The sequence below is a fragment of the Temnothorax nylanderi genome, unplaced genomic scaffold (assembly GCF_030848795.1).
Source record: "Temnothorax nylanderi isolate EJ_2023f unplaced genomic scaffold, tnyl_v1.0 TNYL_tig0029_pilon, whole genome shotgun sequence".
Taxonomy (NCBI): domain Eukaryota; kingdom Metazoa; phylum Arthropoda; class Insecta; order Hymenoptera; family Formicidae; genus Temnothorax; species Temnothorax nylanderi.
The window spans coordinates 1,217,300-1,244,530 of NW_027249091.1; the positions used below are offsets into that span (position 1 = coordinate 1,217,300).

Consider the following 27,231-nt stretch of genomic DNA (forward strand, 5'->3'; position numbering starts at 1 on the left):
AAAGAAAAAGAAAGAGACGATGAATTGTATAGTTCGAAATTTTGCTTTAAGCAATTCGGTCGGTTGAATTAATCGCCGATTAAGTTAATCGGAGTTTGTCGAAGTTGCCCTTAGGTGTACAGACACAGCAATTGACGACACAACAAGGATCTTTCAAAGGTCCGTTTAATCACCTTACGAAATTACAAGGATAATTCGAAGCACATGCTTTCCGCTAACGAGGTACGTGTAGGTATTACGATCGGTTTAAATTTTTACGACACTGAATTACATAATTATGTATACATTATTTAACTGCATATAAACATACAAAAGGTTTAAAATTAATCATCGAGTCGTTGATGAAACATTCGCAATTACCGTCTCCAGCACCACGATCCGACTCTTCCGCGTCATTCGGGCTCGATAATCCTTCGTTATACCGGGTGAAGCTCGAAGCTTTATCGTGGTTAAAAAAAAAAAAAAAAGAACAATTCGTCATCCCGTAAGACTTAAACACCTTATCTCGTAACACTTCCGAACCTGTCTTACCTTAAACGATATGTCGCGTTGAAAATAACTTTTAAATTTATTTTTTGTTAAAATACATCCAGAAGCAATCTCGTCCGAGATTGCTTCGAATTCACCTCGTCTCTTTGTAGGAATGGTAGAACGAGCGAGATCAAAACGGATCGGTGAGAAACGAAAGCGGAGACTGTGCTTCGTTAATCACACAGAAAACGAACGACAATAGAGACGCGTTTGAATCGCTTACGGGATGACCGATACGTGCGAGCGTACGGATAAAGCATACGCGCGACGTAACCCGCGGGGATGCTCTCCTCCACGCTAATAATAATAACTCATTCAACGAAACGTGGCGCGCATTACATCCGCAAATTCGGCCCTCCGCCGCGCTCGGCCGCTCGTTTCGCGAGCGTTGTCGTAAAAACGTGATTTACGACCTCGCTCCATGCCGGCGCGGAGGGCGCCGGAAATGAGCCATCAATGAGACGATCGCGCGCCGGAGCACGCCGCCCACACGCTTCTCACGCAATTATATTGTTATATAATATATGTAACTGCGAATCGCATACGTTGGCGGGCGTTTATGCTATATCTTTTTATTGCGTGAAATTGTTACACGCGGAGAGCGCGACTCTCGTATTGCTATATGTAGATCGAAATAAACGCGTGATCGTCTCCTCGATTAGCGCCGCATCCTTCTGTTTTCTTCTTTTTTAGTGATACAAGAATCCGCATCATTTTATCAGAAATCGATCAGATCTTTTTCTGACGCGACGTATTATACATATCTCGATGTTTGTTCTCTCACTCTCGATTCGACGGAGCTCTCTCTCTCTCTCTCTCTCTCTCTCTCTCTCTCTCTCTCTCTCTCTCTCTCTCTCTCTCTCTCTCTCTCTCTCTCGCGCATTTTCCTCTTTCAAATAATCCTCAGCGTATAACGAGGGTTTTTCGCACAGGAATCCCTTCTGCGATACGCCGAAAATTCACCGTCGACTGAAGCTTGCCATTCGCGAGAGCTCGATCGCGCGCTTGTAATTCGGGTCGATTTTTTTTTTCAACAGGGTGAGAATTATTGCTCTTTGTTACACGATATGACATTGGTCGCGCGACATACGTAAATCGTAAATTATTTCGTCGAGTTCCGCTCGCCCGTCGATTTTAGATGTTGCGTCCAGCACTCGGGACGAGTCAAGCTTGGTCATTTTCCCACAATTTGCAGCATTATTGAAAAACTATCCCGTTTCGTTTTTAAGCAATATTTCCAATACAATAGGGAAAGAAAATCAGTTATGAATACAAGAGCTAAAATTAATTTTGACATAAATTTGATATTATCGCATATTTTTTTAGTTCTTTTATCGCCTTCTATAAATTGATGCTTATATTTAACGAATCCTCGATGAAACACAATTAATAAACAAAATTTGCAAACAAAGAAATATATGTAACGTATATTATATATAATATAATGTGTAACATATAAATATAATATAATATAAAATATATCAAATATATATTATATAACGTATTTAATATACATATAATATATTAGAATTAGAGGAAAAATTCTTTTTTAATAATCATGTTCGTCGCTGGACGTTATTACACGCTAGAAGTAACAGGCTATAGCTATTAACTCATATTGGTCGAGGAAATGCCATGAATTTCGTTTCAGCGTTTTAATAACGTCTATCCGCGATTTACAATAATGTGCATAGAAACGCGATAGAAACCTGTGTGTATACATGGTTAAGCTACGAGCTCTTTGATCCCTTTAACCCCTTCCTAACGATAACGTGTTAATATATATATATATATATATATTGCGATTCTCGGTGCAGTAAAACACTCTTTTATCGAGATCTCGGATATAAAATGGAATGCAAAGATATAAATTATTTAAATCACAACAATTTGTCTATCTAAAACTACATTATCCTATAAAGTCTCATAACGATATTGTATAAATATCCTACAATATAAAATTTACTATCAAATACGTAACGCACACAAATTTGTATCACATAATTTCCGTCGGTGAGAAATTCTGCGATCTAATTATATATTTAATAGTTCTATACACATACACCTTTAAAGTTTATTTTACGTGAATACTTTTATTTACTCGCGATAAATTTACATTCAGTTATTTGAGCTACCGATTTAAAAGACATTTTTATATACCGAGAGTCTCGTAAAAGTATCGCGGTTTGTAAGAAGCTATTAGTTGATACAGCGCCTCTTTTAATCATGCATCGGAGATGCAAAATTGCCAGATAATCCCGATATCGAGCAAGAAGGGGTTAATACGACGGCTGCGTCGCAGAATCTCGGCCCCGAGTATTCGAGAGATAATCCAATTATTACAGTTTTTGCGATAATATTCCTAATTTAATTACAATACGATATCTTTATTTCGATATAGTTTCACCGAGATCAATTACCCGCCTCAATAGAGAGATTTCCAATAAATTCGTTTTAATATATTTATCCGATATAAAAATCCCGGTGGTTTTCCAGAGGCTGGCAGTAGCGGCTCCGCCGCTTTCTCATTTATAAATTTTCCACGCATCTTTTCCCTCACGATTAATTCCCTCGTCGGATTTTATACCGATTCCGTATCGTTCGTTGTTCCGTTGCACCGCATCGCATCCGCTGAACCGCTACGGCAACGAATGAAAGACACTCGATATAACGGGGCGAGACGTCGCGACGTCACCCGATACGAGAGAAGCGGAGTTGGTGGATCTCACAATCTCACGGATAACGACTGCCGGAAAATCGACTTTTAGCTCGTATATGCAGTTAAACAATCGGACCAAGTACAACATATTAGGGAATTAATTAATTAGTTACGCCGGGCGTCTAACGGGGCGCCCGTTTAAAAGGTACGAGAGAGTGAGAAGCGACACGAGAAATTCGTTATCCTTAAAGTTCCTATCGAAGTACGAGGAAAGAGGAAAGAGGAAATGGTAAGGGTAACCACGAACGGGAAACACATACACGGTATATACTATTACAAAAAAAATAATAAATATCGTTAAACGTTAATTACAAATCGGCCCAGAGCGGCAACGATTCCGAGAGATTCGGTGCCGCCTTAGGTTTTAACAATTTATCGTAGACATCGATAACGATAATTTTGTTTGTTTGTTAAAAGTGTTACGTGTGCGCGTGTGAGTGTGTGCGTGAACGTGAGTGCTCGCGCATGTGTGTGTTTGTATGTATCTCTGAATACGAGTATTTCGTGTCACTTTCGATCTAGAGCAAAGTCGACGAGAGGAAGAGTTGCTTTCTGACATTTAATTGAAGGACTTTTTTTTTCCTTTCGGCGTTCAAATTAAATCGCGCGTAATAAATGTATTGTTTGTCGATAGATTTCAATGTATAACAACAAGTCGTTATAAAAATTTAATTGTGGAAGCGCAGTTGTGTGCTTAATTGATGCCCGGCTTTGTATGATATAACGTTAAGGTTTTAATTTAATTTTTTTTATTTCTAAACGGTAAATCACCCGGTAAACTTCACGCAACGCAAAATAACGTTCACAGGTTGTACCAATTTTTCAAATATAGTTCAGTGACGCACTTAGGCAATTGTTCGTTCAAAAAAGACCGTTATAGTGATGAAAAAAAAAAACAAACGGATAAAGCCTCTAACAGAAACCGATTACCAACGCTAAACGGTACGTAATAGACATACGTGGCTAACGATGCTAACGATCATTATATCTCATTTAAAATACTGTCTGGTTTCGATATCGATGGAGAACAGCTTTTGTCGGTATTTCCGTTCGTATGTCGGAACATTAGCGACGAATAATCGTCAAGTTACGTTCCCTCTGTCGTTTCTCTCTACTGTTTTATTAAAACTTACGCGCTAGCTTGTGTATATATGTACGTGTGTACACATATGTAGATATTGTATATACATATATCAATTCTTTATATGTATATTATATATATAAGATACGGGTAAATGTGTATAATAAATTAATTATTAATCGTTATTAAACCTATGTACGATGCGCCATTAACAACTAGTGATATGTACTCGTTTTGAACTATAGCGTTAGTTTGATGCGACTCTAAGGTGGTTGCGCGTCGCCCTTCGCGAATCGAGAAGCAGTCGGGAAGTTTCTCGGCATAATGATTTCTCGAGATAACAGTGAAATTCGACTTTGCACGGCCGGTCCCGCCGGCCGTTCCCCGCGGAATGCAAATTCCGCGTGGCGCGCAGCGTCGCGCCGCGTTTCCGCGTTTTATCGAATCAACCCTCGGCCGATTAGGCGTGTGCTGGCGATTTTTGCCGGGTCGCCGCGCAAAAGCCTTTTATATTCCACCGGAGGCCGGCTCTCCCGGGGAAAACGCGGCCGCGCCAGACGGACATGGCCGCGAGATGTGGCTTCTCCCCCGTTTTCTCTCCTTCTCCGGTGTCTCCTCTCCTTCGTTTTTTTTTTCGCGGAACGACCTGACTTTTTTGCCGTATGCGCGCCACGGGCTCGGGGTCGATCGATATTTCCGCGTGTATTAATTCACGCTTTCCCGAAGGGAAACTACCGCTTTACGGAACAACCCTCTCACGGTTTTTTTTCCTTCCATTCCACGCGTTTCCGAAGAAAAAACTATCGAAAATTTTCAACAGGAAGCTTTTTACGTTTGAACCGATATATGGAGGGGTAAAAGCCATAGTGGTGTAAGTCGAATTTTTCAAAATATTGACTCGTGTGCATAGATGCAATTTATATATTGTATAGATTGCATCTAATGCACACGAGTCAATATTTTGAAAAATTTGACTTACACCACTATGGCTTTTACCCCTCCATATACCTATATATACAAAACGATATATATACAAGTTTTTTACGTTTGAACCCGATGTACATATAAAAACGCTGCGAGTGAAAGAGAATACGAAAACACTTTCTGTAAATGTGCACGGAATGTCCAGCTTGATTACATGCTCGCCATAAAAAGATCGACGGAATGTTTTCTAAAAGTTTCATCTCCGCCGTCTATATGTCTCGCAAACATTCGGATACTTACATTTTCAGAAAAATCTTGCGATATAAGATATCTTGTTATCCCTCAACCCCCGTAACTTGTGCGATTGCTTCTCGATCGTTCTCGGTTCCGCACGGACACCTCGCTTTTGTGACACTCTTCTTTTTTTTTTTTGTTTTCGCTTAATCCGGCGCACGTGTCGAGAAACGACATCGTGTACGCCGTACAGGCAATTGTTGATATGTATCGTTTTTTTTTCTCTTTTAGCGTGGCTTATTGCTTAACGTATAGCTACGGTTTTGTAAATCTATCTTACGTCTATCCTTACGCCTTACCAGCGGCGCGCAAACTCGCTTTTTGTCACCCGGACAAAGAATACAGAAATCTCACACAAATCGCACACAAGTGACATGGTAAAATACTTAAATAAACGATCGATCGAACGAGACCAACTAAATCCTTAACACTCTTTCTTTGGTTAACTATCTTTCCTTCCCAAAAATGGATACTGGCCCCACTTGTCGCATTATTCACTAGTTTGATATAAACCGATAATCGATCGTCTCTCGCTGTTTCAATTTTTACCGTTTATAAAAATAGATTGCAGTGGTAGTAACGACATATTGCACTTAACATTGCGGGAACGAAAGTTACGATATGCTAATTTGACATCACAGGGAGAGAGGTAATAATAATAATTATAAAGTAACATGACTTTTCTGATATCTTAACATAATAATACGTTATTATACTTACATATATTATTATAACATAATAATTATACGTTTCTCTTGGCAAATAAAGATGTGCAGCGTGCTTTAAAACATCGTATATCTTAACTTAATTCTATTTATACGTCTCAAAAAAATAACAAACCGGTCTAAACCGAGCTGAATGCGCATTAGTTTGTGCACCTCTGATATAGCATTCTTCGCGCGAGCGATATCAAAAGTTCTTACGAGACGAACAACTTGAAAGATAACAACAACGGCGTTCGAGTCATCGAAGAAGCTGTCATCTCGATAAGATATCTGATATTTTGTCGACGGAGCGCCGATTGCGCCCGCCACGTTGTCCCGTGGTACAAAACGGAATCTTATAGGCGAACAAAGAGCGCACATATATACACTGTTCTTCCGCCATTTGTTCCTGATCGGAGAGGAATTTCCTCGGAGGATTACTTACTCGCGAGATATCTTCGAAACGCGAAATATCTGCATAGATACTGTTGCAGTCTACGCGGGGAAAAATGGTGGTGTGGTTAAAAGTCGAGGTATTAATAAAGCTCGAATTACAAGCAGCTGAGAATGAAAGATATTAGTCATAATCTAATGTCTAAATCATCGCCGATAAAGTTTGACTTCGAACTTAATTATGAAAGTGGAGTATATTTAGCTACGGGGACAGGTTCAAATTGGAAATGCAAATTTTAGTTCGAGTTTTTACTACGCGGTAAATTTAGCGAGCCAAATATAGGGAAAGTCGGTTGTGAATGACTGGGGAAATAAATCGGCACGTGTACCGGAAGAGACAAAAATTTGTAAAATAAAAATTCAAGTGGAAACCCGGGATGCGAGAATCGAGCGACTCTTGCCGGCAGTGACGGAGCCGGTAGCTTCGCGTCGACTTCGTCTTTTAAATAAATCAGTGCTCTCCCCCGGGGGTGCACGATACAGACGATGAAGGTGAAGGGAAAAGGAGGATGGGCCGGTTGGCAAGGGGCAGGACGGGGGACACTCTCTCGTTGAGATATCCCCCGTCCGTGGTAGAAAGTGTACTCCACTGCCGCCGTTGACTCGCGAAAGCCGATAAGAAGGAACGGAAAGCAAGCGCAAGTTGCAACTCGCGCGTGTACACATTGTATCCTAGATCCACTACATGTCCCTCCATTCATAGATTCCTCGCTTTCCGGGGCGAATTTCTTTCTCGTTGGAAGGTTGCTGCTTGTTGATGTCTTTTGTACTTTTCACCTCCGACTTAGTCGCCCTTGTATAAGTTTTTCATTTTTCGAATTGAGTGTCTCTCAGCGATTGAGTCATAATTTGAATTTTTGTACCATTACAAAGTGATGCGATCGAGTATTATTGGAAGGACTTGCACCGCATTGAATTATGCTTGTGCGCGCAATTTTTCTCGCAAAATTGCACTCGACGAGGATGAATTCACGCACAAGTTCGTGGCGAGCGCGACGCGAAGGAATGATTCGCGATTCCGATGATCCGTGGATCACCCCGACGGTCCAAGGATCCGGTGATTCGAAAATTCAATGATCCAAGGATTTGTCGAAGTATAGATTCGAGTGATCCAAGGATCGTTGAGCGATCTTCTTATTCTATCCTTATCAAGTATGATATGTATTTTCTTTTTAACGACTAACGACTAACGTTCCGAGCGCGAGGGTGCGTGCCACCCCAAAAAGAGATAATTGCATACACCCTCCTTGTTGACTCGTTAATGTCTTGGTTTCTTTCATCCTCCCGTGGTCTAACCTCCCCTTCGTGCTTCGGGAGATTCGAAGGCCTATGCCTGCGCGTCAATCTCTTCGAGAATGTTGTTATAAAAACGTACACACCGCTTCTAATTTAATTTTCATGATTATATTTATATATAATCTGACACCTATCATTCGATATCCTCTTTGATATTTTTATTTCTGGAGACGCAAAATTTTTTTAGGAGATACACGTGTATTTTGGTACTGGACGTTTATTATTTGCTGGATAAGTTTCGAGTTTTTACAAGTGGACGGGTCGGACGAAAATACATCTTTTTCGCTTGCAAAAACGAACTTCTTAATGCTTTCATTATGCTTATAGATGGCAATTTTCCGGATTTAGCTGGTCCAATACCGTTTATAGTAGTAAAAGGCAATGATATAACGGTAAGGAAGAAAATAGAGTAAACTGATCGCTGCGATCAATAAAGGGTACGAGTCGGAGACAAACGAAGATCAAGCTGCTCTCATCGATTATTTAGCAAAGGGCACATAGCTCGGTTCTTCTCGATATTCAAACGCACGTTCTCGAGATGTGTATAAAGATCATCCAAAAACATTAATTTACTTCGTATCTTTTTACAATGCGAATAAGAATTTATGTGTTCTAAAAACGCTCAACACTAAAATTTGAATTTTAAAGCGTTCGAGTAATCGTCCTGCCGGAGTATTTCCGGTAAACGCAGTCGCGCGAAATGCGCAAACGAATGACCTTTGTGTCCGCTTTTCGGCCCGGCGATACCGGGTCGAAAAATTTTTGAGGTTCCGGAATCTAAAGCGTGAAAAAGTTTGCACGGGCAATTAATTAGATTTTTGCGTAGTAACAGCGATATTTTCACGCTTTTTCGCGTTTTTTCCATAGCTTCGTGCCGCGCGTCACCATTTTTACTTCCGTGCTATAGAAACACGAAAAAAATATGCATTGTTATTACGGACAATATTTATTCAAATAATATCACGTTATTACAGAGTAATAAAAACTTAAAAAACGTAATGTGTAGGAACCAGTATTCAAAATCTTTTTAGTACGTTAATGCTTCTGTTTAGTCATTTAAACCGAGATTAAGAGAAAAAAAAACGTTGAAATGGCTAAAATAGCTTCTATCCTATATTGATCCGAAATCTGTCGCGTGATTTAGCAAAACGATCGCGAATATTGCGATTCAATTTCGTCATTGGTTCGACACGTGGATACCGGGAGCATTTCGCGTGCATTATTAAGCCGCCATTCCACGAAACTTCTCGAGGGTTGATTACCGCGTTATTATTATCCCCCGAGACCCGAAGTAACTCGCCGTTCACGTCGGGTATCGCATAGTAATACGCGATTAAGGGAGAATCGATTCTGAATTTTATCATGCCGGTAGTATAACGCGCTCGGAGATACCCCGTAGCCGATGCGCCGTAAAATTTCTTCCCTCGGGGGGTGACATTTTTTCTCCTCTCCCCCCTTCCCCGTTCTTGTCTATCCTTACGTGATTTTCCTGATACGTTGTACAGTTTCCTATTTCCTTTCCCGGACTTTACCGGAGTGCCGCAGGTCGGTGACCTCCGCATTGAATATTCGGATTCACGGATAGTTAGATCAGAATCCACGCCCTCATAATTCCGTATAATTCCTTTACTCGCGGCGACTTCTCGAGATCGTTACGCGAACCCTTCCTTCCTGCGATACCTCGTAGTCCGGCGCTTCTTCTTCCTCGACTTAAGTCGAGGCGAGCGCGGATGCATTTTGCATAAAATGCATATTCATCACACGCGAAAAGAAGCGCCTCTCGCGACCGTGTCAGGCTATTTCATTGTCCGGGTATCGGTATTAATGGAGAAGAAGGAACCGAAAAATATTTAAAAAGGTAGAAAGAGATATATATATATATATATATATAGTGTGCGGAAAATACTCGGAAAGTTTCGGAGGATTTTTCCTCGACAAGAATTTTTCGCGAATAAATCGTCCGTCATCTTCAAGGCTAAATATCTCGGACACGGGATCGTTATTACACGAAAAGCGAGGAAATAGTTTGGGAAACGGTACGGGATACCTGCTACGGGGTCTTTATAAATTTCAGTGCTTTCGCGTGCCGCGCTCGCTGGAAAATACATATTCATCTCGGCTCCGCTCCGTAGAGGGTGCATCCGTAATGGAGACGAAAGGGACAAGAGGGATCCGCGGGATCTCTGCGTACATTTCGCTGGACGTCCACGTGAATGGCGAGCAATATCGATCAGTCAAAGCAAAGGGGTTATCCGGGCGCGGGCAGCTGTTTCCGAAAGACCCCAATTCAATTTCTACTTCCATGGCAGCGCGATGTGTGTTACATTTTATAGGTCGTCGGACACCTCTGGTGTATACGTAACAAGGTACATTACACGTTCGACATCTGTATCTCGCCAGGTGGCCGTTCCATGTCGTTTCATATTTCATCCGGAAGGTGCGAAGGAACGAAATGACATATTTACAGAGGCTCCCGCGCTAACTTCGGCGTTGAAAATATTTGTTTTCGCGCGACACCCCGCAAATGGCACAGGGCCGTGTGAAATCCCCGTAGATTGACCGGACATCGACGAATGGAGAAAAAAAAGAGATGAAAAAGAGAGCACCTCGCCCCCTCCCGGGAGGAAGGAGGGAAGGGGGGTTGTTAACGCCACTAAAGTCGGGGTGAATGCCCGAGACCGGGGCCGCGGAGCAGGCCGAGGGAGAATATCGTGATCGCGCGCGATGCGCGCCGGGGAATGAAACTTCTATTCGTTCCCCTGCAGTAACGAGAGAGACGGAAAGGAACAATATTTATCTTGCTCCGCTCCGGAGACGATATTTTTTCGCGCCGTAATTTTAACGACGGCCAACGGATAGATGATTCGGCGGGAGATTTATTAAAGTCGCGGTAATTTAATATTCGTTCACAAAGAGCTTTCGCTCTTGGCGATTCCATCGTCGTTGCCCGGACATTATTATAATCGAAAACGTAACTATATATCTGGCCGGCGCGCCAATTCTCATTCGAGAAATCTCTTTCTGCTCGCTCTTCGAAAATGAAAAAGTAGAAAGGAGGCGATCGGTCGGGCGATTAAATACAGCTGCGATCTCAAAAAAAACCTATCGCTCGTTAGAGAATGCAAAATTCAATGAAAAATATTCCCTCGACTGTTTAAACGAGCGTAACCGAGCGTGCGAGATGGTTAACGTGACCGCGGCTAACGCTTCTTAGCTTATCGAGCCGTGCCGTGACTTTCCTAAAGAAGGTCTGCAAGTTCCTTAATTAGGCGCGGAGGTCGGAAGTCGTAACGCGATCCCTTTCGCTCGTCACGAGGAGGAATATCGAGCGATATGTGCGTTTTAAAGCCGTGGAAAAGCGATTGCGTGTCACGCGTGCAGCACCGAACAAAACTCGCTACGGTTATTAGTCAAGGAAATTAAATATTCGTCCGCGAGATTATGGGGGGAGTCGCAAAAAGACCGATGGCGTGACGCTTTCGAATTCGTCCTCGGTCACGCCGCGGTATTAATCTGCTAATTGAAAATTTACTTGCGATAACAATTGCTCGCTCGTTCCGACTCTATCGATTCGACATTGTTCGAGAAAGCGTAGAGGGAGAGAGATAATCTATCGGCGGGGAAACCCTCTCGCTCGTGTATTAATCGCGAAAGATTCGCATCCCGAGTGCTCTATAAACCCGTACCTAACCGGTGAGGTAATCCAACGAGAATCAAAGGTTGTTTGCGGAAATTACAACTTACACCGAATGCAACCGAGTCCCCGCAGAGGGAGCAGAGATTTGATCAAAGCGCGGCGTGTATGGCGAAAAGGAGGATCGACGACGACGAGACGCACGAGACGCACGGGCTCTCTTTGAGGCCCGAATTGCTCGAGACTCGAAATTGCCGTTGACGAGACCTCGTCGGATTGGGCTTTCGACGAAACCGATGATCGAGCCGCGCAGCAACGTTACCCATTTGTGACGGGCGGGCAAATTGCAGCTACGAGGTAATTAACGAAGTCGGTGTGCGTAAAGCGGAGCTTCGCTTCTAAATAATCACAACTGTGAAAACAGATTAATAGAAATAAGCTCGGGGAGCTTATTCCGCTCCAGTACCAAGGATAAACGTTCTCTCTCCTCTCGTTGGAAATGATTTAACCGGCGGCGCGTAAACCGCCTCCTTTTTTGCTTCAAGCTTCCAAGTCGACGACACCGAACGTTCTAATTGCGAAGATATCGGATAATAGGTGTAGTATGCGCCTGTTCGTTGGAAAATAATCGCGGCGCAAAGAAAATTGACGCACTTGGCCTCGGAACGCCGATTACTCCGATTCCCCGAGATCTCCGGCCGCTGAAACGGAGCCTAGGCGATCGGTATTTATCGCACGAATTAACGCACGGTGCATTTTGCCGCGCATGCACGACTCACTTGCGCCGCAAAGCGGATTATTTATGGCGCGCCGTATCGCTAAGCGGCAAGCTCTCGCTTACTACGACTCGCTTCTTTCATCTCCCTTGTTTTCCCCGCGTTCCCAATAACAGATATATACTTTGTAATCGTCTCCAATCGTCGGTGATCCTCATCAGCCATGATCCACATTAAAAAAGAGGATTTTGAGAAAAATATAAAAATTTCTGTAAAATTGTTCAGGTATATTTAATAATAATTCTCTCTCGTTATTATAAAGTTTAATGTGCCTTTCAAAATCCGCAAGCATATTGTATTAAAGCGTACTAGTTACGTCTCGCGACGTCCATCATCCTCGTCGACGACGAGTCAAATTATTAATCATCCCGGGTAATAATTAAAAGCTCTTTCAACGACAAAGGGAGGGCTTTTCGTACTGTTGTAATAAATTCATGATGGAGTTTCCGTTGTCGCATTGCTTTCGCTACACATGTGTAATACTCGGTCTCATTCGGTAGAAATTTACTACGTATAAAGAACGTTATATGTTCAAGCTCCATCGGGAGATTTGGAGAATAATCGATTATAAAGATTTCTACGATAAAGCCTCGGCGAACCGTTCCGTCTATGCTGCCGCTGACGAGTTTATTCGCGGTTGGTCGGATTCCACCCTACTTCTCTCTTCGTGTTCCCAGAGGAACGCTTGCGCCAATATCCAGTGTCAGAGAACGATGGAGAAGAACGTTCGCGTTTTTCTGCCGGGAGAAAAAGAGAGAGAAAGAGAAGAGATAAACTTAGAGGAGACGGGAAAGAAAATATTGCGTTCGACTTTCTCTCTCGGTTTCTCTAAAAAAAAACGTAGACTGGCATAATTACACTCCTCTTTCTATACTTAGGGTAGTGAATCGTGCATGCGCGGGGCGCGATAAATAAAACTTACGATCTTCATGATCGCGCGAGAATCCTTCGCGTTACGTAATATCCTTAACGACATAAGCGATATAACAACTTCCAATGTGGATTATAAAAATATTCAATCTTTGTCATACGAACTAGTTAACCTATTGATATGTAAACTATATCGATATGTAAAATTGATATGTAAAGTCACGGACCAATGTGATCCGCATGCCGCGCGAATCCACGAGGCGATCGCGTCCGTCTCGCAGATCCGCGTCTCTATTTTATTTTGGCCGGCGTTATTGTAACTTTTGTGTCAGTGTTTGTCTGTCTCTGTGTGTGTGCGCGTATGTGTATATGTGTATTCCTGTGTGTGCGCCTGTTTTGTATACGCTTACATGTTTGATAATGCAATAACAAGATGCTCGGTCTCGCATGCATCCCGCTAATAACGGCGCCGGTATACTTTCATCGTGAAACATCAGCGCATTAAACCTCTTTAACGAGAATAAAGGAATCGATAATCAATAATGAATTACTTATCCTTGTCGGTGTCCCCGAAGAATATCGCTGATCGAAACGATGTAATGCCGAAGAGTCTTGGTGCAGTTCTTCGACCCGCGGTTAATTTCCATCGATGATCGGCAGCGATATTACCTTCTTCGGCGAGAGGACGATAGGGATAGAGGATGATAATGTATTTGATTTTTGAACGATCATGCCCGCCGCTGGATGCACACGCGACTCGCGTCGCGTAACGAACGAGTCGGGACTTTCCACGATGGTTATTCCTCCGGCCAGTCGAGATCCTCACCGACGAGCTCGTAGAAGCGTTGATTGTGCTCGTTGAAGAACTTCCTAAGCTTTGTCACGACCATCGGACTGACGCGCGGATGACGTCTCCCCTTGCTCTCCTTCAGACACTTCTCCGAAGTCTCGTTCCTCAGGCAATAGAAGCCCTTGGTGTGGTTAAAGTAGAAGTTGTGCCGACCGATGCGCGGCTCTATCCCGAGGAAATTCTCGATTCGGCGCAGCTGAGGTACCGGATCCTCGATCAATTGATCGCCATTCACTATGAGAATCTGCTCCCTGGGGAACACTTCGAGCCAACGATGCATATAGGTGTGATAGAGGGAGATGGCGACCGGTCTGTAGGACTCGTTGATGGTACCGTCGGGTCGCATAACAAGCTCCTCGAATGTACGCGCCACTTGCTGCTGCTGTTGCTGCTGTTGTTGCGGCGTGCCGTTGGTCAATGTGGACGCGGTCGCGGCGTGGATGCGCAATTGCGTGTAATCCGATATCGCCCGGGTGACCGGCTCCCGCACGATCAGCAGCAACTTGACGCTGCCGTTCATCGCGCGGATCCTCTCGGGCACCTCGGGCGTCACGAAGTAACTGGGGCTCTTCTCGATGGTGATCTGTCCCTTGAAGGAGTAGGGCATCTTGCGGCGGTACCATTCCAGACCCTTCCCGTAGTTGTCGTCACGGTCGAAGAAGTGGACCTCGCCGGCCGCCTTCTGTATCTGCGGGTGCAGGAAGAGCATCTCCAGCAATGCCCTCGTGCCGCACTTGCGTACGCCGATTATGATGGCCTGGGGAAGATGGCGATTCGTGCGCGGGAAGTGAACCTTGGAGTTGGAGAAGATGAGAGGCGGCGACGCGCGTACCTGTCATAAATCCACCACATACATGGCAGTCTGCTCCTGTCTGCGGAGAGACATTCGCGAAATGCAATTTTTGTTACGAGAGACACGTTACCTGAGAAACCAGCTCGACCGTGCGTCCTTCGACGGCGGAGACCGCATGGAGGCTGTAAACGGCGCTGTCGTAGAGTATGTGGAAGGTGAGGAAGAGAGACAGCAGGGCGACCGATAGAAAAGCGACGGCCATTTTCGATCTGGATACGCCGACCACTAAAATGCAATCCGACGCGTCACCCTCGGCCGGCCTCATGGTGGAGCGGGGCATCCACCTGCGGCAGACAATCGAGAAACGCCTGTCTCGCCGGATATTCAAAAGTTTCAAAGTGCCGAGACTCAGTCGAGCTCGATTCTCTCGAACACGAGCCTCCACTCTGAAAGGTTCTCAAAGGGCAATCGCGTTTCTCTCCCTCGTTTTTCCCTCCTCTTAGCACGCAACAGCGCCGTTAGTTACGGGCGACGTCTCTAATCTATTCTTTCTTCGCCGAGGCGCGGTAGGAATGATTAAGTCTCAGCGTGATCGTCGATTATTACAGTGCGCCGCGCACGCGGATACGATGCACGGATATCTCGCGGGGCGTCCAATTTACAAGCCATTACGACTCCTAAGTCCACGATCCGATTTATCGGGAACGAATCGGAAGAGAGGGGTGTTAAAAGTAACGGATTATTTAACGCAGGCCGCAGGTTTATTTTCCGCGCTCTAAACTCTAACTAAGCGAGTAGAAACAATTTCGGGCCACCGCAGTGGCTCGTGACCGATAATTATGCAGCTGATTGGCATTTACACGAAACGCTACGGTTGCGGGCGCAAATTTATCGCGGGAACGCTCGCGTGACAGACGAACAAAGCGGTTGTCAATGCCGCGCGCTCGCTAATTTCGTTCGCCATTGAATGCGGGCTCAAAAGGATCGATCGGCGGATTTACCGGCGATTCCACCGAGTCATACGTTAGGATTTCGTGGCCTCTGCCCGCGAACGATAAATCATCGACCCGCATGCTGTCCCGTGAGCGAAAAATAATGGGCGATTAAACTCGAACTATCTTACAAGACATTACGTTACTGTACATTACATATTTACGTATCTTTACCGGCGTGTATTATCGATAATCGTGCCGAGTCGTCGTTTCCCACATTTATCGTCGATGAAAGACGCACGCCTGAATTATAGACGACAAAAATTGATAACGTTCTCGCGTTCTCGACTTGCCCCCCCCCCCCAGATTATATTTGTTAACGTTGCTCGAGGTGAGACATTTACAGCATTAGCGCAACAGGCATGTAAATTACATGTTCTCGCGTGAATAAAGATCCCACGGCGAAAGTCGTCCGCGGCGAGCGTATAGCCCCCCGAAGAATGAATCAAAATTCACAAGTGACGAAACTTGTACTCGAGAGCTCTTAAACTCCGAATAGCTAATGAACTTCTGAAACGAGACACGGGGAGGGCGAAAGGGGGGAAGATCGAGGAGGCGCGGAGGATCGATCCACTGTACTAAATGATGCAGAAAGGTCGGTACCCCTGAGACAGAGCGCAATCTAAATTTGATGCGGCTGTATCTTGTATTCCGATGTAATGGCTCCTCTAACGTTTATTGCCCGATGCGCCTCCAGCCGCGTTACATCATCGGTTTCACGTTGATTTGTCAGAATAATCGAGTACGTATACCCGCGTTCCTCGTCGCGTCACTTTTAGTCTTAATTGCAGCTCGAGACGCAATTAGCGAATCTATCGCTAACGAAGTCGTTCTATCCTCCATCTTTTTTATTCCGTTTACATCTCCCCCCGCGTTCGAAGATCTTACGAAACTGCGCACGTTCGAAAGAGATTGCGGGTATTTACGGGTGTTTGCCCGGACTTTCTTCTTTATCCGTAACTAGATACTTGATGTTACGAACGACCCCGCGCGTATCGCGTATCCACAGACGCTTTAATATTATATTTTTAACGAGCCCTTCTCCCCGCCCCTCGCTCCGCTCGAAATACGCCCGGAATAACATTCGCGTTACAGTCGACTCCCTATTGCACAATGGGAGCCATTTGACGCGCAAGTTTTCTGGCTAAAATTTGCTTTGTGCCATTGCGTGGCGCGGTGTGGCGTGGCGCGGCGCGGCGCGGCCGAGGTGTTTCCGTGGGAAATACGCGGCCCGTGTTAGTCGGACAAATTGCAATTTCCAGAGTTGCCTTCCGCGTCGTTGCGCTCCTAGCGAAGCTCGGCACTCACGACTATCGGAACGACTAGCTATTTACTTATTGCCGTCGTAGCGTATCAACGTGTAATTATACGGCCAGGCAAATTTACATAACGCATTAATGTAGGTAACTATCGAGACGAGCACTTCGGAGCGCGACTTTACTTTGAACGGGCGTGAAATTTGATGCCTCGTTAAAGATAAAGATAACTGGTGTTAAAGACAAAAGAAGGATTGCAACACACGATGATCTTCCGTTCCGTTAAAATTGAACATTATCTCGTGAGCTAATTCAATGGACGTAGCCGCGGAAAGTAGCAATTTTCTCGTCAGGAGGACAAGCGCGGAAACTTTAATTAACTAATTACATACGATTCTCTCGTCCGCGGATTCCGCAAGGTTCCGATGTAATTGAATCGATCGCGAACGGAGGAGAGATATATCGAGATATATTTCCCGTACAATTTTAATCGGAAAATCCCTTCGATACTTACAAGACATCTATGGGGGATTGAGGAGACCACTCTTGACGAGGCCGTGCCTTGTTGGGCATTTGCGTTTGTTTGTACGTTCACATTGTGGGAGTTTCTGAAACAACCAAACAGACCATCTTGTTAGAAATGCGTTGGACAATGTATACACTCTGTATCTACAATAATAGTCTTACAACATGTTCGAGCAATGTAATTCGCCCTGCATCGCGATATTTTAAATGGCATCGTTATTCCGTGATGCAGCAACGCGCTAAAATTTTGAGAGTTTCACTTAATAAATAATAATAGCATAGTTTTTCGTGGCAACAATAGGGGCGTTAGGACGGTGCTATGGGGAAATCAAATGCTTTTCAGGAGGTCCCTTGGTGACCCAGTTGCGCGACTCGAAACTTGCATAGGGCGTAAATAGAATCACTCGGTGGAATGGCAACTTTTCTCATTCTAAACTGTCTGTTCGCGTACTGTTAAAAGCTCCGTAAATATATCGCAAGCACATCTCAGTTTTATATCTCCATCTTATATTGCGTCTTATATATTTTGTTAATCACGTGTCAAGCTTCGTAACGTTCATCGCAGGATTTATATAGCGCGAACGTTATTACGTTCATCGACGGTTAATGTCTTTACCGTTAAAACAGCCGTGCACTTCCGATATATCTTTAAAACACCGTAAACGTTCCATTCCTCGAGAGAAACGGGAAACGATATCGATTTATGTTCTATACGTTTCCGTGTCTTTATGTCTTTCTCATAAATAAGCGGAGATTGCGTTTTCTACGGAACAACCAATTCTTATCGAGTATATATCCAGACTTTTGCTCATCGAGCGCGCGGCTCTTTGGAAAACGACGCGACGCCGCGACGGATGCATCGGCGCATAAACACATGTATCCATTTATCTACACGACATTACGACGCGTGTACCATTACGCTCGTTGATATATCGCCGTGTTCTATTCGAGAGGGAGATGATGATCTATGCACTCGTACATTCGCGTTTTTCCGTTGCGCGACGCGGGTCGAGTACACATAATACATAAAACACCGATGTAGGATAAAAAAATAATATATAGAGAGAAAGAATCGAATTTCCTACTGCTAGCCTTGAATACATTCCAGAAACCTATATCGATCGGATAATGCACTTGACGGGGTTGCTCCGGGGTTGCTGTCGATTCGTTTTGCCACGTAACTATTTTCATCTACGTCAGTCTGGTGACCGTCTGACCGTTGCACGAAATAACAAGGACACGTCGCCTCGCGTCGCGTCGCCGTCGCCGTCGCGTCGCGTTGGGGGATGAATCGATATATCGAATTCACGGGGCTCGGGGACGGGTATGATGTAACTCACGACATTCTTCCGCTTGCGTAACATCGACCCTCCGCGAGACGACGAGAGTGTGGATAGAAGGTAGAATTAGAGACGAGCACACTACGGAAACGAAATTACGCTCTATTTATCGTCGAGACGCACTCGGCGCGCTGCCCGGACATTCCGCTCGCTCCGTCTATACTCTTTTTGGATTTGGAGCTGGGACGGAGGAGCTGGGACTTGATATCCTTGACAAACCGAGAGTATCATCGTCAGAGACGGATAAGATGGTCTTATGCATGGAAATGAGGAATTAAGGTAAAAAGGATATCAAAAATTCAGAATCTAAACGCCGCGTTTGTCCCCAAGGTGAGAACAAGACAAGAAGTTAATTCTCAGTATTCCTTCGAGAATGATTTTTATCTCCGGCTTTGTCTCCCTTGGAATTGACCTCGGATTAATCAAATAATACCTAACTGGACAGAAAACGTGGTAATGACAATGTTGCATGTGTGTTTAAATAATGGTAGCAGCAGGTAAATAATAGTAAATATCGATCGTAAATTTTCTGCCCAGTATTATATCGCATTTCGCATCGCAAAAATATATATATCTGTACTTTAAAGGTAAAGAATGGTATCTTCATTATTAGAAATTTAGAGAAAACAAGATTTAAAGTTGATTATTTCTATGAAAATTTCCAATACGACTTTTTTAAAACATTGTATTTTAGAAACTAGTAATAATGAACACACACATAAGATCCTTTACCATTATACAATTTTAAACTACTGATGGTATATTGGAAAAAGTATTAACTCTAATTTTGACAAAAGCTGGAGATACAATTCTCTACTTCTAAGGTTCAGATATAAGGACAAAAGGATATTATTCTTTTCTTAACGGTTATTATTCTTCCAAATAGATTCACGATGTATTCGCAGAATACATGTAAATTCCAGTAGATTGCATGATTTCTGGTCAGCATCTATGAAAATCGTTCAAGGGTTACCGCTACTTTAACGACCGCTTTGGAAGTTGCCGGTCGATGTGTCTGAAGCACGCGAAAACGGTAAAAGTTCGGCCGCGCCGTGCCGGCAACGGCAAAGGTAGCGGCTGCGCCCGCAATCGATACTTTCCCAGAAACTTGCTAGTGTGTCGTGAATTTGACAAATCGGTTAAACGGAGCGAAAACATTTTCCCATTCGACCACACGAAGGTGTAGGAATAACATGGAAAAACAGCATTTCTGTTCTTGCACGGAAAATAATATTCCGTCTTGTATTTGATACGATCCCCAGTCGGATACAATCTCCAAAATTGTTGAAGTAAAAATAGCACCTGTATACAAGACGTACATTCGTGTTACCGAAGAGATTTGGGATTGCCAAAGGGTTGGCGATTATGCGGATTGTCCTCGAAATTGAACGTCGCCAGATAAGGCAGCCTGGAATAAGTTTGACGGAAACGACCATTTAAATAACGGCACGGTAATCGAGATTTGCGTCCAAACTTACTTTCCCTTATCGAAGGGTCAAATTATTCTGCGGGCCAATGAAAAGGCGGGATTGCCGAGATAACGCGCCATTTATCAGCAAAGGGATGCCCGTTCCTATTTTAGATAAATGTTATCTGTGCCGCGGCTAAGCTTCGTAAACGTATATACATATAAGTATAGGATTAAGCGCGAACCTGTATCTCTTATGCGAAGCCAAATGAGGCAAAGGGAGATCCTTCAGAAATCCTTCAGAAAGGATTCGATTGCCTTAACTGATTTTGAAAGCTAACGAGAGACTTCTTAGATGCAGCACGATTTCTGGAATCCGCAGTACTATGCTTTCACAGTTCTCTCTCTCTCTCTCTCTCTCTCTCTCTCTCTCTCTCTCTCTCTCTCTCTCTCTCTCTCTCTCTCTCTCTCTCTCGTCAAAAATACTTGACATAGTTTCCGATTTCATCATCGAGTGCCCTTCATCGACACATTTCTGCTATATAATCCAAGAAGTGGAGGTCAGACGTCCAAAGGTTATATACTTTCCACATATACGGTGAACCTTGAACTTGCTCGACTCGTTTTTCCACGTTTTAAATTCAGCAGATTTCACGTTTTATCCCAATCATTTAATCGTGGCCCGATGAAATCCGATAAAATATCCCGGCCGCGAAATGTACGTGAACGTAAATCGATATTTTTTTCGTATTTCACCTCGTGGCGCGCGGTTTACTTTGCAGTTGTAAATTCTTAATTTAGCACGAATCTAGTTTAAATTCAGTGGGACGCGTACCTGGCAAGCACGAATTCGAACATAGCGTGAACGAAGCTTCGGCCACAATTCGCATAATCGATGCTGCAAACCCGATTATGGTAATTTGCAGGGTTAGATACAGCTCGCGCTTTAAAACTTTAGAAAGCAGCCGGCGCAACTAGAACGCTTCGGTCTTTTCAAGGACAGAGACGCGTTCCGTTATCTCGGAGTATCCTTTGACCTTTCCCATCCACATTATACCCGTAGTCATTCGGTTATTTAGTATATCCGGCCACATGAATAACGTATAAATATCTATGGCATTAAAGTCACTGACGATGAATCGGAAAGATTTTCCCCGAACGTGTGTTACATCGTTTTGTCGTGTCTTTTACATAAGAAACACGCAATAATTTACGTTACGACAAGTTAGGAAAATGAGATTTTGCTCCAGCGCGCGTGCGTTGATATCGGATAATTGCGGCGTATGATCGATATACTCCGCGGTAGAATCTCTCAACATCTCGCCGCAAATTACGTAATTATTCATAACGCGAATGGCGCTAAAGCATCCATTATGTTTGACCAGAAAACCGATACCGTTACCAATCATGTCGTAAAGAAGAAGAATTTCAGGTAATGATATTTGAATTGTTCATACAAATCGGGACTACCATTTACAGAATGAATTTTTCAGCAACTGAAATTGGAGTCTACCCTCGAGACTAAATTGAGTTTATTTAACATTCAATTGTACTTAATGTTTTATCTTTGCGCGGTCAGACCTTTTAATAATTGCTCAAATTTTTCCGATGGAAAGCTCTCCTGAACTAAGAGATTCGAATCATTCCCCTGTTTCTCGTTATTCGGACCACGCGATGGTCCAAAATAAGATACGCGCAAAAGAAGAAAAAAAAGATCGGTTATGCATACTAATGAGACAACTCCGATGATGATGCCGGTGATAACGTTTATATTTGTATGTAAAAGCAAAGAGGCGGCTAGAGATCTCTCCACATCAGGGAGGATGGACTAATTGCGACTGTTTAGTAACTGCAAAAAACAATAAAACTAAGCGTCACGGGAATTATTCTCCATCTATCTCCTAAAAGAAGGAGAAACACGGAGATATCTCCGGTTGTCGATATTTGAATAGGAGATTATTCAAATCGGACAAGGGTTGATCTTACCTTTTTGTCGAGAGTCAGAGGTCAGGGATTGGGGATTGAGTTGTGGGGCATCGCGGGCGCAGACCTCGCAACCTCTTCGTGACGCGTTCATTAATCGGAGTTGCGTAGGAGAATCGAGCTGTACACGTGCGCGCGTGAGCGGCGTAGGCGTACGAACGATCGAGAGGGTGGTAAACGTAAGCGTAGTAATAGTAGAGGGGTAGTAGTAGCGACGTTCTACTCCGTTCTAACCTGGCCTGGCTTATTGCCGCCAGACTGATAGAGAGAGAGACAGAGAGAGAAAGAGAAAGAGAGAGAGAAAGAGAGAGCGCGTGCGCACTCGTCGCTGCATACGGCCACTGAGTCAAGGTCTTGCCGACTGGCGATCGACCTGACCTCGCTTTTCTCCTTAAAATGAATAACCGGCGACGAAACATCGATCGGAGACACACGCAAATGCGTATATTCGACACCCGCTTGACATTTTTTTCAAGAGGGCGCCTGTTCGCTATGTTCGCGCCGAGACGATCGTTCATTTTCCCGTGCGATGCCATCGTTCGTTTCTCCGTTCATCAGTTTTTAATCGATGATCCTGTTGATTATGCTGCTCCATAGTCTCCGTAAGAGACCCGCGAATAAGAATACACCGTATCGTGAGCGCGTGTCGAAATAACGAGCTGGCTCGCCCGCGCGCCGCGAGTAGTGAGGGTCTATTATTGATCAGACGCACATAGCGTCGCCCACGCGAGGACGAGCGTGGACGACACAAATTAGCCCAAATACATTTGTAAACGTATCTCGGCTATCCAAACTGCGAATGAGCCGCTACGTCACGCAACTGACGCACTCTCCGCTTCGTGAAAAGGCAAACCTCGCGTGATTTTTGTTTCTTCGCGTTTTCATTTTATTAGATTGAGGCAGGTCGCGCTCGCCCTTCGATCCCATTTGTTCGCTACAATCGATATTTGATTAACCGCTAACAGGTACGCTTCGCTCACGAGAATTTCCGCATTGTTCGGTGCTCATACCTAAACGGGGCGCGTTAGAATGCTCTACGATTGTCCAATAATTTAACAATAGTAACAATAAGCAATCAAAAATCTCGCAGACGGGGTTACCGTTACGAAACATAAACCAATATCAACGACGAAATTTATTATTTTCGCCAAGTGGTCGCTTCGTATCGTTCATGAATATTCACGAAAAAAAATAGACGTACTGCGCTCAACTATGCGTTCGCTTTATTCGCTGCATCGTTTATGTCCCGCTTTAATTAATTTCTCGTATTTTTTTTTTTTCGAAAAAAAAAATAGACAAAGAAAGGAAGTAAATATTCATTGCCGTTAAAGCGGACAAAATCGCGAACACATCGCCGATGTCCGGTTTCCGATAAATTCATTGGTCTATGCGTTTATGAATTTATGAATATCGCTACAAGCTAAAATCGGGTCGGGTCAAAAGTTCACGTGACTTTCCGGTAATGCGGATCCTTCTGGTCTCACAATCGCGATGACATAATCGCGGATGATACCACGATGCGTTCGTCTTGCGCGCAACTCGATATTGCACCGTCCGTCGTCGGGGAAAAAGGAGATGTGTCGGAGTTGTGCCGGAAATTTTATTCCGATAGAACGCGACTTGATCCTAACGATACTAATAACTATACATTTTGCCACCGTTCGTGCTTGGTAACCGAAGCGCTCTATTTTCGAAATTTAATGCACGGCAAGTTAGGTCGCGGCTCATAATTTGCTGCGCGCCGAGGCGCATTACCGCCGATGCATTACAGCGCGATAAAACATTAATATAATACCTGCGCCTTTCTCGATGGGCTCGTGAACGAACGGCCGTGTACCGTTCCATACGAGATCATTTATATCCCTCACGTATTTCTCCTCTCTTCCTTCTCCAGGTCGACGTTCAGTCTGTTACCAGGTATAGATGTCCGTAATCGAATCGCCGCGAAACGAAATCGAGTTGGAAGTCGGAAACCGCGAGGCGGAAGAAGGTTCTGTGCCTTGTCTCGATACGCCTCCGCACTACAGAAAACGAACTTTATCGTTTCCTTCAGGAACCGGTAAAACGGCATCATTAGTTTTATTATCTCGCCTCATGGTAAATAGAAGGCGCGAGGCTGCGTAAATTCATCAGCGGAGGGGAAGGGGGCGTTTTACAGCGGGTTCTTCTTCGAGGAACGTTAGACTGTAAAAATGGACTTTACGACGTTTCACGCTGCATGCGGATCTATTTGGTCAACGCTAACTATTTTAAAGGCTTTAAAAAGACACTTACGGCGCGTTCGTAAACATTTCGAGGAATAACCATCCCGTTTTCGATGATCAGGCGTGAAAATTGTTTTCAGACTCGTTACGCGTTGCATTTTGCGTAGAAACGGTTTTTCGTCGCATAATTCGAATGTTATCTCTCCTTTCTCTCTCAAATCGGCAATGTCTAGAACTTATGAGTAAAAATTTACAGGTTGTAGCTCGCGCCGCGACTGGTTCAGTTAAACGTCACAGCTCATCCAATTTTTGTTACGTTCTCGCTCTCGCTATACGAGTAATGTCGTTTCGCGTAGGTGCCACTCGACCCGCTACAAAATACAATCCTCATAGCGCCGGATTCATTTTACCATCAGTTCCGCACACGAGGCGAACGCAATGGAAAAGGAGAAAATGGAATGGGGTCGCTATACGGGAGAAGCTCCAGCCCGGGCAACTCGACCTTAAATTCTTTCCAGAATGGAAAACTTCTCTGGACACGCTAGGATGTTTCTTAAAATAGTTGGACGGTGTTTATATGCCATTTTTTCATTAGTACACACCGGTAGGATGCAACTGGTAAAGTTCAACCAAATATTTTAGTTTTAGAAGTTCCTCGCGCTGCCGACTACCGAATCTCCGAGAGACAGTAATATCAGCCAAGCACGCAAATAGTTAACGATGTTTTACACTTTTTTTTTACAGATATATTTGAAATACTTTAAGGCATAGTTAGAATAACTTGGGAAACGGGAATTAAGGTCAAATGTTATATTCGATACGTCGGAACGTTGAGTGCAAGTTTAAGCCCTCAAAAATAACGACGCGACGGCACGCGGATGAAATGCATTTTGACGAAAACGAGCATAAACACGATTAGTATGTAGTTAATATTATTCGCGTTTAATATTATTCGCGTACAGAGAGAGAGAGAGGGAGAGAGCTACATGGGAGCGCGAATCAAATTAATTATCGGGGAGTGCTTCCTCGTGCCGCCTCGCGCAGCTCCACGCCGGCAAAAAATGCGCGAAAGTAAAGCCGCTTTAAAAGTGAGTTAATACTTTAACAATTGCGAAAAGTTTTGCACGGGTTCGGAGTAGGAAGGGAGGGGTCCGAAGCCGGATCCTCCATACTCTCTCTACGTAGTTGCGCTTTAATCCATTCAGCCACCGGCTCAACTTCTCCCGGCCATTTTGCAACTTGCTCGTTAATGTTGTTTCGCGGGAATCTACTCCTCGCGAGAATGGCCCACAGACAGGACGCATAATGGAAATAATCCATTCACTTATCTCACTGAGAGAATGTCTGATTAATCAAATCATTAAAGTCGCCTCGATATGTTCAAAAGGTTAAACGGACCGTTAATACACATGTATTTGTTCCCATTACATACTGTGTTTTGCTACAAAACACGGGATATGATTCGTTCGATCGAAGAAACGCGTGGGTCGACGGACGATAAAAGCGCGGGGAGTTGCCCTCAAGTTGCGAGAGGAAACAGGATATCTGGTTAAAGAAAATCACGTGGGTGATGTCATTCGGAAAGAAAGAAGAATAATCGACGAGTGCATAGGTCAAACCGATAGGTCTAACCACCTACGAATCACTCTGACAACTGATTCGAGCGATTCAACTTTATTGCAGCCGATATTGCAATGCGACGGGGATCGGCAGGAAGCCGACGACATTTCCGAAACACGCTCGCGTGTTTCGGCCGGTGCGTGTCACCGTTAATTTTAGTGTCTATTAACTCTGGTGATTTCACGCATCGTTTTTTTTTTATCACGACGCACCGGCACGTACTTCCCACGCCCACGCCACATTTTACAGGTCCACGAGTCTCTCGTCGTACATACATAGCCCCGTTCATTGTCAACGGTGTAACGTTAAATTTAGTTCCGCGCCTACGCACAGAGTTAATAATGATGTTTTACGGAGCTAAAAGTTTGTCCCCGTTTATTTTCCGTACGCAGAAACGGCAAAAAGATTTCTTCGAGAATTTCCACGGAAGTGCGCCGCAAAAGAGGAAGGAGAGAAACGCGCGGAATGTTTCCACGTACCATTTGTCTCTTAAGAAAAATATATTAATGTTTTTTTTTTCTTATTTTAAAAAAAAATTATGCTCCGCGTTTCTTTCAGTCCTCTTACGTTTGCGTTTCAGAGAGACTCGAGCCCGCGCTACTGAAATATTCATGAGCGACTCTCTCTCTCTCTCTCTTTCCAAAACATCTGAAAAAATGTCTCGTATTTAGCAATTATTCAATTGCTCGCTTGCCGTGACAGATTGAATAAACGCGAAAACGCGAGATTCTGTTACAACGAGCGCAAAACTGTTCGCGAGTTTTACTCCAATGATAATTTCATGATAAAATCATACGACTCGATCGTTGTATTTCTCTGCTTTATTTATATTAGTAATCCAATTAAAAACTTGAAAAATTCTAGTCTTTTTAGGTAACGAGTGTGAGTGCAAGTATACAGTAATCTGAAATTCGATCAGGCATATATGCTTTTCCCTTTATTGTACTTTATACCGTTCTCTGCTTCTAGTAAGGAGAT

At 43.9% G+C, this 27,231-nt stretch overlaps 1 protein-coding gene across 1 annotated transcript in view; it reads right to left on the bottom strand.

The window, feature by feature from the left end:
- Positions 1-147: 147 nt before the first annotated feature.
- Hs3st-a (Heparan sulfate 3-O sulfotransferase-A) overlaps positions 148-27,231 on the bottom strand; it is a 44,938-nt gene continuing 17,854 nt past the window's right edge. Inside the window, exons 3-5 of the mRNA XM_071702342.1 lie at positions 17,688-17,781; positions 15,056-15,269; positions 148-14,964 (exon numbers count right to left, since the gene is read on the bottom strand). Of these exons, the coding sequence (XP_071558443.1) occupies positions 14,080-14,964; positions 15,056-15,269; positions 17,688-17,746 (1,158 nt within the window). The 5' untranslated portion in view covers positions 17,747-17,781 and the 3' untranslated portion in view covers positions 148-14,079. The remainder of the gene's footprint in view (positions 14,965-15,055; positions 15,270-17,687; positions 17,782-27,231) is intronic.